The 16,963-nt window shown below is 41.3% G+C and overlaps 1 protein-coding gene across 1 annotated transcript in view; it reads right to left on the bottom strand.

The window, feature by feature from the left end:
• The window catches only part of LOC309558265 (caspase-8-like), a 174,040-nt gene that overhangs the window by 92,862 nt on the left and 64,215 nt on the right, over nt 1–16,963 (bottom strand). The window contains exon 3 of the mRNA XM_082261315.1: nt 7,965–8,285. Coding sequence (XP_082117441.1) covers nt 7,965–8,269 — 305 coding nt within the window. The 5' untranslated portion in view covers nt 8,270–8,285. The remainder of the gene's footprint in view (nt 1–7,964; nt 8,286–16,963) is intronic.

Raw genomic sequence — 16,963 nt, 5'->3', positions numbered from 1 at the left:
GTGGGCACTGATTAGCAGTACTGATGGGCACTGATAGATGACATTGGTGGGCACTGATTAGCAGCACTGAAGGGCACTGATTAGCAGAACTGGTGGTCACTTAGGGGACTGATGTCCCTCTAACAGAAGCCGGTTAACTGCTTTCTTCTTTTCATAATGCTGACAGCGTGAAGAAAAAAAAAGCCGGTAACCGCCTTCTGTTTACTTCCGTGATCAGCTGTCATTGTCTGACAGTTGATCACGTGGTAAAGGGCCCACTGTGATTAGCCCTTTACCCTGCTCTGTGATCAGCCGAGTGGGGGGCGTGTGGCACGGTAAGCGTGAGAATGGGAGGATGTCCATGTACGTTCTCCCAGCAATTGAAGTCCACGCTGTAGTTGTCTTTCGGCTATAGTGCGGGCATCAAGTGGTTAAATGTTGGCCCTATGCTCTCAGCAAGTTCCCCTGCCCCCTTAGTAAGGCCTCATTGTACATTGGTCATCTTGCTAACTGTCTTAGATTCCTTTCCTCATGGTAGCAGCGTGATGGCAGAAAAAAAAAATGCTTGACACTTGTAAAATGTGTGTAATGCGTTTAGACATCGGCTGCTGGCAGAGTCAGTGGGGAAGGGATCTTTCATTGCTCTCCTGTGGATACCCCGAGCCCAGCAGCACACACACACCTGACCTCTTCCTCTTCGTGTGTGCTCGGGTGTTGATCATTTAGACTGTGTGCGAGCAACCTTGCGCTTGGCAACTAGTATGCATGTTGAGGGCAGCAAGGTGGCCTTTTTACAGGGCAGCAGGACAGCCTCAGGGGGGCAGGTGACAACTGCCCCGGCCCAGTCTGCCCCCGGATGACACACTGAACTGCTGAAAAAAAATCCTGGGCGTCAATTTGCTGCCCCTTTCAAAGGTCCGCCTGGGTCCAATGGACCCAGCGGGACCTATGGTAGGGCCAGCCCTGGTTTCACCAAATGAGGAAGGGAGTCCAGGGCAGCTGAGAACCTCCTGCAACATCGCTGGATAAGGATGGGCTCAGGTAAGTATTAGGGGGCTGAGGGGGGCTGCTGCCTTTAAAATCCCTTTAATCAGGATCAAAGGGGTCCTCAATTCTGAGAATTACAGGCAGATATTTATCCATCATACCATACCATCAGGTAGACTTGTGACTTGCCCAAAATGTATTCTACAGCAGGACAACAACCCCAAACCTACAGCCAATGTCAGTAGGAATTATTGTCATTGTATAAAAGAATGAGGAGTACTGGAAGTGTTGGTTTGACCCCCCCACAGAGCCCTAAACTCAACATCATTGAGTCTGTCTAGGATTATATGAAGAGACAGAAGGATTTGAGAAGATCTGTGGTTAGTTCTCCGAGATGTTTAGAACAACCTACCTGCCGAGTGCCTTCAAAAGCTGTATGCAAGTGTGAAGGAGTATCTATCCTCCATTTTGTTCCCTCGACTCCATCTTGTGATTGAAACTCTAGACTCAGTTTAATTAAAAAGCCTAAAGTAAATGTCCTTGAAAGTTTCCAGGACGTTACGCTTTGTTGTCAAACTGAACTATACCTTATCTTAACCCTTAGAACAAGTCTGATGTAATGCCAATTATAACTATGCCATATTTTAATTAACTCACATGCAAGTATGTGACTTGAAGTACGTAATGGTAAACTGCTATTCTTGTATCAATTCTATGTATAATCTACTGGAAAGGGACTTCCCCTTTTTCTTTCTCTATAAAACGTTCTTCACTGTTTGAATAAAGCATGCATTCTGTGACATCGTACTTGCAGTGTCTGTGTCTCATTGAGTGCTCCCAGATATCTGAAGGAACTTTGATGCCTAGGGTCATGCGAGTCTGAATTATTGCCAACAATGTGTACCTAGAAGAATTGATGTTGTTTTAAAAGAGTGGTCACACCAAATATTGATTTGATTTGGAGTTTTTTTCTATTAATTTACTTTCCATTTCGTTAACCGACAAAAATAAACTATAAGCACTTATATTGCAGAAAGCCTTGATTTATTTTGCTTGGTAATGATATACTTATTTTTTTTACTACTACATAGCCTGGTGCCTATTTCCTTATATACTAGTAAAGTTGTGGGTAGTATACTACTAACTGAGCTCTTAGGTGTTTGCAGTAAAAAAGAGACTTTACAATCACTTTAACTAGGCCTGTGGGAGGAGTCGAAGCAGTTTTCAGAATTGTGGCAAAGAGCAGAGAACTCGTAATACCAAGCCACTCCTCTGGGGGGTTAGTGCTACACACTTTAACCCCTTTCATGACCGCTCTATAGCCGAATGACCTCCCATGCTCGTGCTGCCTGCGCGCCCCCTGCAGCACTCATCAGCAGTGATCTGTGTTTGCTGCGTCCTTAGGATGCAGCTGATCACAGATCGGGGTAAAGAACCAATCACAACAGCTGTTTACCACATGATCGGCTGTGTCCAATCACAGCTGATCACAATGTAAACAGGATTTGCCAGTTATCAGCAATCCTCTCCTTACGCTGACAGCATGTGAGTAGAGGAGAGCCAATAATCAACAGATCCACACAGGGGAAATCTGCACTGACTATCAGGGCACTGATCATCAGTGTCCTGATGATCAGTGCAGCCCCAACAGTGCCCATCATTGTTGCCAATCAGTGCACACCAGTGCTGAGAATCATTGCCAATCAGTGCCCTTCAGTGATGCCTGTCAGTGCCTAACAGTGCTGCCTATCATTGCCCCCTATCAGTGCCACCAGTCAGTGCCACCTATTGATGCCACCTATCAGTGCCCATCAGTGCCGCATATCATTGCAGCTTCATCAGTGCCGTCTCATCAGCGCCCATCAGTGCAGCATATCAGTGCAGTCTTATGTTTAGCAAACAATTAAAAACCAAGTTGCGATTAAATATCACAGAAAGAAAGCTCTATCTATCTCAAAAAAATGATAACAAATTTTTTTTTAGTGCAGCATTGCATGACCGTGGAATTGTCCTTTAAAGTGAGACAATACTGAAAATTGGCCTGGGTAGAACGGGGGGTGAAAGTACCCAGAAGGCAAGTGGTTAATCAAATTGCACATTCTATAGTGTTGAATTCGTAATGCACTTAAAATGTATGTAAAACGCGCCCAAAATACAACGCACCAAAAACACACCTCACAGAGATGTGAACTGGACCATATGCTTCCAGGTATTATTTATTAACTCTAACAGTAAGATTTCAGTAGTCTCTTAACAAAGATGATGATACAAGTCATGTAATTCATGGTGCCTGTGTGAAACTTGGCATTTTCATTCAATTGGCATGAGTAAGCTCCTGCTGCAGACTCTACCATTATAAATTGCTACAAAGTTACAATTTTACATTTTGATCAGTGGGGGAGGGGAGACTGAGAAAATACTCCACCTTCCTATAGCAGACTGTTGACATCATCTCAACCTAGACAAAGTTACTTGACTGGAGAACAAAGACTGTCTTTTAATGATAAAAGATTTAAATATTATCCCGTTCGGCTCCAGAACAATTTTTTTCATACATGTAAAAATCCAAATTTTTGGCAAAGAAATTGCATAAACCCCCAGAACATTATATATTTGCTGAAAGCAGAGGCAATGTAGAATAAAAAGGTGATAGTTGCAAATTTTTGTATCATGATATTTGCGCAACTGTTTATTAAACGCAAATTTTCTGGAAATTGTGTGTGCCTGTGATATCGCCAAAAACCACCATAGGTGGCGCTCTAAAAGCCGTTACAGTTGATCAATTTAAAGTTAACTAGGAACTCTTGTGCTAGAATTATTGTTCTCACTCTGATGTTTGCAGCGATATGGCACATGTGTGGTGCAACCACGGTTTACATATACGTACACACCCTGGGCTTGAGCAGGTATCCGGGGAAACTGAGGTTTTGGCAATTTTTAGTTTTTTTTTTTTTTACATTTTAATATATTTTATTATCATTTTAATTTTTCTTTTTTACTTTTTTCTTTTTTTTTTTACGTGATTACTATCACAAGGGTTATTAAACCCCTATGTGATAGCATTGGGCGTGTGACAGACACTCTTTTTGGAAACATTAGGGGTCTAATAGACCCCAATGTCTCCCCTACCCTTCCCGCCATCTAATCAAGCACAGATCGGCTTGGTTAGATGTGTCTCCTGGTTGTACTGGCCAGGAAATGGTGCATATGAAAACGGAAGTGACATCACTTTGCAAGTGAGATCAAAGTATGGAATTACCTTGGTCTCTCTGCAGTCTCTCTCCCGCCGGCGAATGTGTTCCTGCCTCAGTAAGCACGGGACAGCTTGGGAGCCATGGGAGGAGGGGGTTTGCTACTGTAGCCATCATTTTGTGATCAAAGGTTCCTTGTTTGGGCACCCAAAGAGCTGAACTTGGTATTACACTGTGGTTGTGTATTGTGACATGTCAGCAGTTTATAATAGAGGTTTGTGTAGCACCCTCCTAGGTAGGTTGCTAGGATGATAGGTAAATGTAGTTTACCCTTCCCGTGCCCTTCCTTAAACCTCTATCCTCTTTTGAGAATGGGATGATTTTGTTCAGCTGGTTTTCACACTTTCTGAGGCAAGCAGGGATGGCCCTACCATGGGTCCCACTGGGTCCATTGGACCCAGGCAGCACTTTGAGAGGGGCGGCAAATTGACACCCAAGATTTTTTTTTTTTTTTTGATGATACACTTATTTATTTAATTGCCATTGTTTACATTATTTATTTATAGATCTTTGGTCATACCCCATCACTATTTGCACCAGATCACTTATTATCACATTTGTGATTCATTATCCACTTTTATATATTTATTGGAATGTATTTATTTATTAATATTCACAGCACTGGGACACTTTAGATGGTACACCATTAATTTCTCACTTCGTGTGATTTAGTGACATTATATTTGTGTAACATTTTATATGCACATTCACATATTTTTTATTGCATACTTTATTACCATACACCAAGCAGTTCCTCTCCCTAGGCAGCGCCACTGACCCTTACATTTTTCATATTATCCTATATAACTCTGGTTATATTCAGAGGGAGGCAGCAGCCCTTTTTCATCATCCTTAGCACGGAATCTTTTAATTTTTTTATGCTTTTAAAACATTGCCTATGGATAGTAAAATACCGTGTGAGATAAAAAATTGCAAAACCCACCAATTTATTCTCCAGGGCCTCTGCTTTAAAAAAAAAAAAATATATATATATATATATATATACAGTGGGTACGGAAAGTATTCAGACCCCCTTAAATTTTTTCACTCTTTGTTATATTGCAGCCATTTGCTAAAATCATTTAAGTTCATTCTTCTTCCTCATGAATGTACACATAGCACCCCATACTGACAGAAAAACACAGAATTGTTGACATTGTTGCAGATTTATTAAAAAAGAAAAACTGAAATATCACATGGTCCTAAGTATTCAGACCCTTTGCTCAGTATTTAGTAGAAGCCCCCTTTTGATCTAATACAGCCAGGAGTCTTTTTGGGAAAGATGCAACAAGTCTTTCACACCTGGATTTGGGGATCCTCTGCCATTCCTCCTTGCAGATCCTCTCCAGTTCTGTCAGGTTGGATGGTAAACGTTGGTGGACAGCCATTTTTAGGTCTCTCCAGAGATGCTCAATTGGGTTTAAGTCAGGGCTCTGGCTGGGCCATTCAAGAACAGTCACGGAGTTGTTGTGAAGCCACTCCTTCGTTATTTTAGCTGTGTGCTTAGGGTCATTGTCTTGTTGGAAGGTAAACCTTCAGCACAGTCTGAGGTCCAGAGCACTCTGGAGAAGGTTTTTCTCCTCAGCACAGTCTGAGGTCCAGAGCACTCTGGAGAAGGTTTTTCTCCTTGGCCGCATTCATCTTTCCCTCGATTGCAACCAGTCATCCTGTCCCTGCAGCTGAAAAACACCCCCACAGCATGATGCTGCCACCACCATGCTTCACTGTTGGGACTGTATTGGACAGGTGATGAGCAGTGCCTGGTTTTCTCCACACATACCGCTTAGAATTAAGGCCAAAAAGTTCTATTTTGGTCTCATCAGACCAGAGAATCTTATTTCTCACCATCTTGGAGTCCTTCAGGTGTTTTTTAGCAAACTCCATGCGGGCTTTCATGTGTCTTACACTGAGGAGAGGCTTCCGTCGGGCCACTCTGCCATAAAGCCCCGACTGGTGGAGGGCTGCAGTGATGGCTGACTTTCTACAACTTTCTCCCATCTCCTGACTGCATCTCTGGAGCTCAGCCACAGTGATCTTTGGGTTCTTCTTTACCTCTCTCACCAAGGCTCTTCTCCCCGATAGCTCAGTTTGGCCGGACGGCCAGCTCTAGGAAGGGTTCTGGTCATCCCAAACGTCTTCCATTTGAGGATTATGGAGGCCACTGTGCTCTTAGGAACCTTAAGTGCAGCAGAAATCTTTTTGTAACCTTGGCCAGATCTGTGCCTTGCCACAATTCTGTCTCTGAGCTCTTCAGGCAGTTCCTTTGACCTCATGATTCTCATTTGCTCTGACATGCATTGTGATCTGGAAGGTCTTATATAGACAGGTGTGTGGCTTTCCTAATCAAGTCCAATCAGTATAATCAAACACAGCTGGATTCAAATGAAGGTGTAGAACCATCTCAAGGATGATCAGAAGAAATGGAAAGCACCTAAGTTAAATATATGAGTGTCACAGCAAAGGGTCTGAATACTTAGGACCATGTGATATTTCAGTTTTTCTTTTTTAATAAATCTGCAACAATGTCAACAATTCTGTGTTTTTCCGTCAATATGGGGAGCTGTGTGTACATTCATGAGGAAGAAGAATGAACTTAAATGATTTTAGCAAATGGCTGCAATATAACAAAGAGTGAAAAATTTAAGGGGGTCTGAATACTTTCCGTACCCACTGTATATATAAAATGTTTGGGGGTTAAGTAATTTTTTTGCAAAAAAAACAGATTTGCACATGTATACAAAAAGTGCCAGAAAATGCCTGGTCTTCAAGTGGGTAAAGTCTGTTCAGGGAAGTTTCACCTAGTGAAGTGTGTCCTCTCCTGTTACAAGTCAGCAATTTTTGAAGTATCCCACACCACCTCAGTCTCTCTCCTGTTACAAGTTCTACAAGCAATAAATTCTAAAAATACATCCCCTAGACCAGTGATGGTGAATCTTGGCACCCCAGATGTTTTGGAACTACATTTCCCATGATGCTCATGCACTCTGCAGTGTACTGGAGCATCATGGGAAATGTAGTTCCAAAAAATCTGGGGTGCCAAGGTTCGCCATCACTGCCCTAGACTGATTAATAGAGTGAATGAACTGTTGCCTGTGGAATTGGTAGCCTCTGCATTGTTTGGGGAAGAATTTGTTAAAATCAGCGGCTGCTATGAGGGTAGTGCTACATTTGTAACATTACAAAAACATACTGTACACTTTAAAGTGGTAGTAAGGCCTAACTCCAACTTTTATTAAATACTTTCCCTCCCCCTCTTCCTACCCATCCTGCATACCCTGTATAAAACAGATCTGTATGCTTACACTTTTTAGAATCTGCTCTGAACACGTAATTCAGCAGCTCTGGCTCCCCTGGCACTCGACAATGGCTGGGAATTCCAGAAATAGTCACGTCACCCATAGCCCAGCTGTTGTCGGTGCTCCTTTCTCTCCCCTGCAGCAGCCACTTACTGACACAGGGGAGCCCGAACTGCTGGATCACATGACCAGATTGGATTGAAAATAGGTAAGCATATAGATTATTTTTATACAGTGTATGCAGAATAGGTAGGAAGAGGGAGAGGAGACATTTTTTTTAGAATAATTTGAGTTTTCTTCCACTTTAATTGTTCCAGGACTGTTATCATGTCTATGAAAGCAGTAACAATTTTATTTTGCTGTAGTTTTCTAGAATTTGAAAACAACATGAACAGTTATGCAGTACTGTTTCCATAAAATAGATACCAAGAAAAATGCAGCTTTGTCTTACCTGTAAGGAGAGATGTGCCTTCGAGATTTTTGAAGCTGTGCTAGTTCCTCTGGAGTCATTGACAGATGTTTTGTTAGGATGTCATTTCTGCCTATCTTGCAGAGAATCTCTTTTAGAAACGATAGGTCCTTCTCTGACACCAGAGCTTTTTCCTGCAGATGCTCAAAGAGCGATTGGGCGTCATCTATGTCTCGCTTTTTTATAGCCTTTATGTTGTCTCCGCACAAAAATACCAACTCTTTCACAGCCTGATCATCAAGGGCCGCAGCAATATTTAGCAGCTTGGTTTGTAGACCTTGACTCATTTTCAGCAGGCTGTGACTGTGAAAAAAAATGTTGTAAATTTGAATTAATCTTTAGTGATGCACATTTTGCCTCAAATGATATGACTTTCATAAAATAATCAAATACAGTAGACTCAATAAAGAGTGCCCGGAAAGAGACAATGACTTTGATTATAGACATTGCTCTGCATTCTGGACAAAAACTTCATATTTTTATAGGTACTGTATGTAAAAATCAGCACAAGGATTAACATTCCTAACAATAAAATCCATTTATGGTTCATAAAATGAAGAAAATGTAAAACTTAAAAAAATAAATGCAGGAAATGTAAATCACCAGCTTCTTTTAAGTGCAACATACTGTGCCTTGAAAAAGTATTCATACCCCTTGACATTTTCCACATTTTGTCATGTTACAACAAAAAAATTTAAATGTATGTTATTGGGATTTTATGTGATAGACCAACACAAAGTGGCACATAATTGTGAAGTGGAAGGAAAATGATAAATGGTTTTCAAAATGTTTTACAAATAAATATCTGAAAAGTGTGGCGTGCATTTGTATTCAGTCCCCCTTTACTCTGATACCCCTAACTAAAATTTTGTGAAATCAGTTGCCTTCACAAATCACATAATTAGTAAATAAAGTCCTTTTGTGTAATTTAATCTCAGTATAAATTCAGCTGTTCTGTGAAGCCCTTGGAGGATTGTTGGAGAACCTTAAGGTGGGCATACATTGTTCAATTTTCTTGTACAATTTTCCTTTAGATTCAACAAAACCATATAATATGAAGGAAAAACTAAACAACTTTCAGTTGTATCCAATTTGGCAGGGCCTTGCACTACATTGTTTAAGGTAAATCTAATGGACAATTATACAAGATAATTGAACATGTATGGTCAGCCAGTGAACAAACAGCATCATGAAGACCAAGGAACACACCAGACAGGTCAGGGATAAAGTTGTGGAGAAGTATAAAGCAGGGTTAGGTTATAAAAAAAAATTCCCAAGCTTTGAACATCTCACGGAGGACTGTTCAATCCATCCTCTGAAAATGGAAAGAGTATGGTACAACTGCAAACCTACCAAGACATGGCCGTCCACCTAAACTGACAGGCCAGCAAGGACAGCATTATTCAGAAAAGCAGCCAGAGGCCCATGGTAACTCTGGAGGAGCTGCAGAGATCCACAGCTCAGGTGGGAGAATCTGTCCACAGGACAACTATTAGTCATGCCATGCACTCAACAAATCTGGCCTTTATGGAAGAGTGACAAGAAAAAAAACATTATTGAGAGAAAGCCATAGGAAGTCCCATTTTGCAGTTTTCAAAAAGCCATGTGGGGGACACAGCAAACATGTCGAAGAGGGTGCACTGGTCAGAAGAGACCAAAATGTAACCTTTTGGCCTAAAATCAAAATGTGTGGTGGAAAACTAACACTGCACATCAACCTGAACACACCATTCCCACCATGAAACATGGTGGTGGCATTATCTTACTGTGTGGATGCTTTTCTTTAGCATGGACAGGGAAGCTGGTCAGAGTTAATGGGGTGATGGATGGAGCCAAATAAAGGGCAATCTTAGAAGAAAACCTGTTAGAGTCTGCAAAAGACTTGAGACTGGGGCAAAGGTCACCTTCCAGCAGGACAATGACCCTAAACATACAGCCAGAGCTACAATGGAATGGTTTAAATCAAAGCATATTCATGTGTTAGAATGGCCCAGTCAAAGTCTAGACCTAAATCCAACTGAAAATCTGTGGCAAAACTTGAAAATTGCTGTTCCCAGATGCTCTTCATCCAATCTGACAGAGCTTGACCTATTTTGTAAAGAAGAATGGGCAAAAATGTCACTCTCTAGATGGGCAATGCTGGTAGAGACATTCACAAAAAGACTTGCAGCTATAATTGCAGCAAAAGGTGGTTCTACAAAGTATTGACTCAGGGGGGCTGAATACAAATGCATGCCACACTGCATATACAAAAGTAATACAACATGAATATTTGACACAAAACATAACATGGTCATACAAATATATAAAATATCTCGTAACAGTAACAATATGCACATGAATACAAATATCTTGAAACTCGACGCACGTTTCGTGGGTTGCATTGCCCACTCGCCAGGAGTGTAAGTGTGCAGGCAAGTCTGAATATAAATTATTATTGTATTATAGACATGCAGGATTGATGGCTATTGGAGTATGAATACTCAAAAATAGAACCCATGTGGGGAGACAACATACTCACAAAATATAGCGTCATTGTGCTTAAAACGAGTGCTTCCATATTTCAAATATTCATGTTGTATTAATATTGTATATTGGTTCTACACAATAAACCAGATACATTTCAACTTGAGTATTATGACTATTGGGTCCACCTCATATAAAGTCCCGCTGGGCAATCTTCTCCTCTTTTATATGTATTCAATTGGGATGGAGGTGTACTCAAATATGAAATGGCATTGCAGGTCCATTTTATTTTTTCTTATTTTTTCTTGTTTCCTAAATGGAGAAAGCCTGAGTCACATTGAGCCACACAGCCCTCAAGCCGCAGCCCTGCAAGCTACAGCCCCACATGCACCATCCCATCTGTTTGGTTCTTGCCAGTATTCACTAGAGACTCTATTTACTCAAAGTCTTTTGGGACTTTGTGGTTCTGTTTCTGAACATAGACCCTCTGCCCTGGGAACCTATAGTTTACCTGCAGCCTTGGGGCATTCTTGTGCACGGACTAGCCACAACCCTTAGCTAAATGCCTATAGTGACTGCACCGCCAGCATTTCCTGTCTCTGTCCGGGTCCCTCTGTAGAGGGTTTTGTGAGGTGAGCTAACTCTTGTTTGGACATAAACATTTCTTGCTGCATGGATGCCATACTCTGGGTTAACTCCCTAATGGCAGTCTGCATAGCCGACAGAAGGGAAGACTCTCTTACATAAAGTGGTTTGTGTCTCTTTATCATGGCGGTGGAAAGTGAAGGAAGGCTGAGTCCTCAGTCTTTCCTGTAACAAGCTCTCCTAACAGGACCAGCCTTCATTTTTCACACAAACTGGTTCTGCAACAACTTGTCTGGGGCGCCTATGTCAGCACAGCCATGTACGTCCCCTTCTTTAGCCACTTCCAAAGATTTTCCAAAGACAAAAAACCTGCGTCTTAGTTCCGACACTCCAGTTTGTTCTAGGCTAGCCCGCAAGTCTTTCAGCAGTACCATCACTGCTCAGTAGGCAGCATCCTATAGCAAATAAACAGGGAGCTCTGCGATCAGCAGAGTGGGGACCTAATACAGGTGCACAGCACTCTTTAGTCTCTCTTCCCACTCTGATAGAGAGATGTTGGACCCCTTGAATTTGGTCACTAAAGCCAAGGCTGCTCCTAGTGGTGCCATGGTTGCCCGCACTCCTCTATCTGCACAAGCTGCAAAATGGGGCATTTCTTGCCGACTACCGCCAAGTGTGAGTAGGGTGCAGTGTGATGTGTTGGTAAGCACTGATCACACAGATCCCAAGGTTAATAAGAACAGTGTATTAAACTGTTACTAAACCCACAACAGTAAAATCAGTCTGTATATGCAGCAAAGCATGTTTGTTATACTCACTGTGGAACCTAATGCATTAACCACTTTACCACCGGAGGATTTTCCTGCTAAAAGACCAGGGGGTTTTTTGCGATTTTTTACTGCGTGACTTTAACGGACAATTGCGCGGTCGTGCGACGCTGTACCTAAACAAATTTCAAGTCCTTTTTTTCCCACAAACAGAGCTTTCTTTTGGTGGTATTTGATCACCTGTGCGATTTTTTGATCACGCGCTATAAACAAAAAAAGAGCGTAATTTTTGCAAAAACAACAATATTTTTCACTTTTTTTTATATGAAATTCCCCCCAAAAAAATGTAAAAATCAAAATTTTTTAACATTTTACGCTACATATGTGTGGTAAAAAAAAAACACAAAAAGCGTATTTTGATTGGTTTGCGCAAAAGTTATCGCGTTTACTAACAAAGGGAAAGATTTTTGTCATTTTTGGTGTTTTTTTTTTTAACGAGTAATGGCGGCGATCTGCGATTTTTTTTGCGGTACTGCGACATTGCGGCGGACAGATCGGACCCTTGACTGACATTTTTGACACTTTTGGGGGTACCAGTGACATTACTGCAGTAATCAGTGCTATATATATGCACTGTTACTGCAAAAATGACACTGGCAGGGAAGGGGTTAACAGTATTGGACAGGGAGGGGTTAAGTGTGTCCTAGGGGCGTGATTCTAACTGTGCAGGGACAGGTCTACTAGTGTAAAAACAAAGATCAACGGTTCTACATAGTAGAACCGTCTGATCTTCACTTTTACACAGGGAGAACTGACAGGCGGCTTGTTTACATAAGCCGCTCTGTCTTTCTCCCGCTGTACCGGCGATCATAGTGTGACCGGCGGACATCGGGTCCGCTAGTCACACTCCCGCACTCCTCCGTGAACGAGCCGAGGCGGGCGCGCGTCTCAGCGGGCGCGCGCCCGCCCGCTATTGGCTCTAGAAGGAGTGACAGGCGAGCGACGTAGACCTACGTCACTCTGCCTGGCCGGGGCCGACTGCCGCAGTAAATATACTGTGCGCAGTCGGCAACCGGTTAATCCTCTGCATTGTGTAAAAAGGCTGTTTGATCCTGTCTTCTCTGATCACCTCCTTCTTCCACTGACTTCAATATATTTCCTGATATTTACAGAGCCAGGGGACAGTCTGCACATGTTTAGTTTGGTGTGTATTGCTAGAGAGTTTTTTATTTTCTTGGGAGAGTGCATGTGATCAGCACAGGGCCGATCAGCACTGTCCAGACAGAGGGTCAGGGATCCTGCATTCTCATAGGACAATGGTGGGAGAATGAAAACTCCTCTTACAAGCTATAACCAGACACTCATAGAAGTCACAACTGCTCTAACTGCTAAAGAAAAAAGGTATTTAGCAGTTTATATTTACTAAAATAATTGCATATCCATGTGTACTGTGGGAGACCAGATATAGTAAATGCAGGTTCTGGGTTTAGTACCACTTTAAGAAAATTCCAACATCAATGCACAATTAGGCCTGACAGGAAGGCACAGCCGGAGTGGGAATGTGACCTGGCTGGTCCACTCCCAAATAAGAGGCTTCCTAAACAGAGGCAAGACGTAGTCCCTGCACTATCCCTACTCCTCCAGAACCTTTCCTTAACTCTACCGAACACTCTCCCTGACAGAAAGGGAACCTGTCACTACACTAACCACTCGCAAAATGTGTGCCAAACTCGGAATCTGGTGTCTTAAATAAACGCTCCCCTGTCTCAAGATGGACATAGGGTCAGTCAGGGTGCCCATTTATAATTTTATGGACATTGCTTTCTGGTAAGCAGCTTGTGATCTCTTTCCTGCACATGAGGTGGATTAACTCAAGCTTTTGGGGTTTCCAACTTGGGATAAAAGCTATTATCTTTTCTTTATTTGGACTATCACTTTTATACTTTTATGAATCCCTGATGACGGAGAGGAGGCTCTGTACAGGGAGTTATGTATTATCTAGGAGTGCAGGGGGTCTGATGGGGGGCATAGGGTCTGGCATTATCTAGTAGGGATGATCGAACTTTTGAAAAGTTTGGTTTGACCAGAACACCCGAATTTCCTGAAAGTTCGGTTCGGATTCCAGAACCCCATTGAAATCAATGGGACCCGAACTTCTGGAATCAAAAAACACCATTTCGAAGCCCTAAAACCCAATAAATGCCCCTAAAAAGTGCCTGGGGTTCTGGGTCATGCCCCAGGCACTATTAATCACACAAAAAAAAGTTCTTAAAAATTGTCATTTTTGATAGAGAGCCAATTATTGAAAAAATTATTGAAAAAAAAAAGAGATTTCTTTGGATTTAGTGTCTGTGGGGTCTAAAAAGTGTACCTGTGAAGTTTCAGCTCTGTAGCATGTCCAGAACCAGAAAAAAAAAAAGTTTGTTTGTATTAGAATCAATATAGAACAGGGATATGGCTCCGCTATTTTCACACCTTGCCGGTTTTGTAGCAAGCGTTTTTTTGGGCATTTTTTGGGGGTCTTTGGAGGCAGGCATAACATCAGAACTTCTGTGTAGGGGTATATATATATACACACACACATGTATGTATATATACACATACACATATACAGGTGTGAAAGTAGTAGAAACCTATGCTTGCGCCAGTGTTAATTTTGGCAGCAAATTTCAATTTAGTTTTAGTCTTAGTCTTAGGACTAAAATGGCATTTTAGTTTTAGTCCCATTTTAGTCTTCTGAAAGTGTTTTAGTTTTAGTCGTATTTAGTCGACTAAAACTCCAGTACATTTTAGTCGACTAAACATCTTACATTTTAGTTGACTAAAACTCATTTTAGTCATCTATAATCAAATGGGTGTAGTTCAGTTGTAATTTGTAATGCATTATTTAAGCATTTCTCTACAATTTACAAACTCATTATATACTACTGCTGGTCCTGGAGTGAAAAATCTAATATGTTATTATTTATGGTATTAAGCTTTGAGCATGCACTAGCACAGCACTACACAAGTGTTAATTTTGGCAGCAAATTTCAATTTAGTTTTAGTTATAGTCTTAAGACTAGGGATGATCGAACGGTTCGGGTCCACCATCGGTTCGGCCCGAACATTGGGTGTTCGAGGTTCGGCCGAATTTAGAACTTTTTGCCCAAAAAGTTCGGAATTCGGCAACCAGAACCGCCCAAAATGCAATGCTTCAGGAAATGGGCTTTAAAAGCCCGTGATTGGACCAGAACCATTAGCAAAAGCCAATTGAGGGGGCAGGAGAATGCTAGGAATGTGATTGGAGTGACTAGGGGGTCCCTAGACCAATCATTAGTGAATACGCCCCCCAGTATATAAGATCGCCCCCGCCATATTCCCAGCATTGTTATACTGGACATGGAAGAGAGTGGAAGCAGTTCTGTTAATTTTACTTTAAAAGTGTCATTTAGCTATTTTTAGTGTGAGGAAAGGGATATCTAGTGTAGTTAGAGTGCTCCTTTACACTTAAGTTAGCTTCAAAAATTTAGTTTCTGTAGGGAAATTGTTAAGTGTCAGGGGACCGTAGTGTAGTGTAGGGTTAACTGACAGTGACTGCTATGGCAGGGTGACAAAACCCTTCCATAGCAGGGTGACCGCTATAGAGAAATGATCATTTCTCTGTGTTGCTTCGGGACAGGCATGTGGCTTCTCACCAGCAAGCATTTTTTAATGCTGCAGGGGCTGCCACTGCCAGTGCTTTTTTGAGGACATGTTTGATGTCAGACATGACATCTGAATATGTGTATAGGGGGAATATATAGACATATATGTCTGAATATATACCCCTAGACATATATAGGTGTGATAGTAGATAGCAGAAATATATTACTGTAAATGATTTCATTAGCGCAAGCATTTATTTCTGCTACTATCACACCTATATATGTCTAGGGGTATATATTCAGACATATATGTCTATATATCCCCCCTATACACATGTTCAGATGTTTTGCCTGCCTCAAAAGAACCCCAAAAAATGCCAAAAAAACGCTAGCGTCAAAAAAAAAAAAATGCCCAGGTGTGTTTTTGCTGGCATTTTTTGGAGGGTTTTGGAGGCAGGCAAAACATCAGAACTTGTGCACAGTACCACTATACACAAGTTCAGATGTTTTTCCTGACTGCAAAGAACCCAAAAAAATGCCTGCTATTAAACCGGCAAGGTGTTACAGCAGAGAAGCCATATTCCTGTGCTTAAAGTTTTCTAATACAAACAATCTTTTTTTTTCTGGTTCTGGACATGCTACAGACCTGAAACTTCGCATGTACACTTTTTAGACCCCCCAGATACTAAATCCAAAGTAAAAATCAAAAAATCTCTCTCTTTTTTTTTTTTTAATTTTTCAATAATTGGCTTTTTTATCAAAAATGACAATTTTTAAGAACTTTTTTTGTGTGATTTTGTGTCTGGGGGGTCTAAAAGGTGTACCTGTGAAGTTTCAGCTCTGTAGCATGTCCAGAACCAGAAAAAAAGATCATATAGGTGTTAAAGTTAAAGGAGGGTCCCGACCCACATCCCTGTTCTACTGAAAAATTATCTTTTTTTTTTTTTCATGGTTCTGGACATGCTACAGAGCTGAAACTTCACATGCACACCTTTTAGACCCCCCAGATACTAAATCCAAAGTAAAAATCAAAAAAATCTTTTTTTTTTTTTTTAATTTTTCAATAATTGGCTTTTTTTATCAAAAATGACAATTTTTAAGAACTTTTTTTTGTGTGATTAATAGTTAATGGGGCATGACCCAGAACCCTAGGCACTTTTTAGGGGCATTTATTGGGTTTTAGGGCTTAAAAATGGTGTTTTTTGATTACAGAAGTTCGGGTCCCATTGATTTCAATGGGGTTCTGAAATCCGGGCCGAACTTTCGTGAAGTTCGGGTGTTCTGGTCGAACCGAACTTTTCAAAAGTTCGATCATCCCTACTTAAGACTAAAATGCCATTTTAGTTTTAGTCGTATTTTAGTCATCTGAATTGTTTTAGTTTTAGTCGTATTTTAGTCGACTAAAATTGTTTTCATTTAGTCGACGAAAAAGTTTTAGTCGGTTTTAGTCAACGAAATTAACACTGGCTTGCGCTAATGAAATAATTAACACCTATATGGCTTCTCTGCTATAACACCTATATGTGTGTATGTGTAT

This window comes from Pelophylax lessonae, assembly GCF_965119305.1.
Source record: "Pelophylax lessonae genome assembly, chromosome: 6".
Classification (NCBI taxonomy): domain Eukaryota; kingdom Metazoa; phylum Chordata; class Amphibia; order Anura; family Ranidae; genus Pelophylax; species Pelophylax lessonae.
The sequence above is the reverse complement of the archived record's forward strand: the minus strand, read 5'-3'. Positions and strand labels throughout refer to the sequence as shown.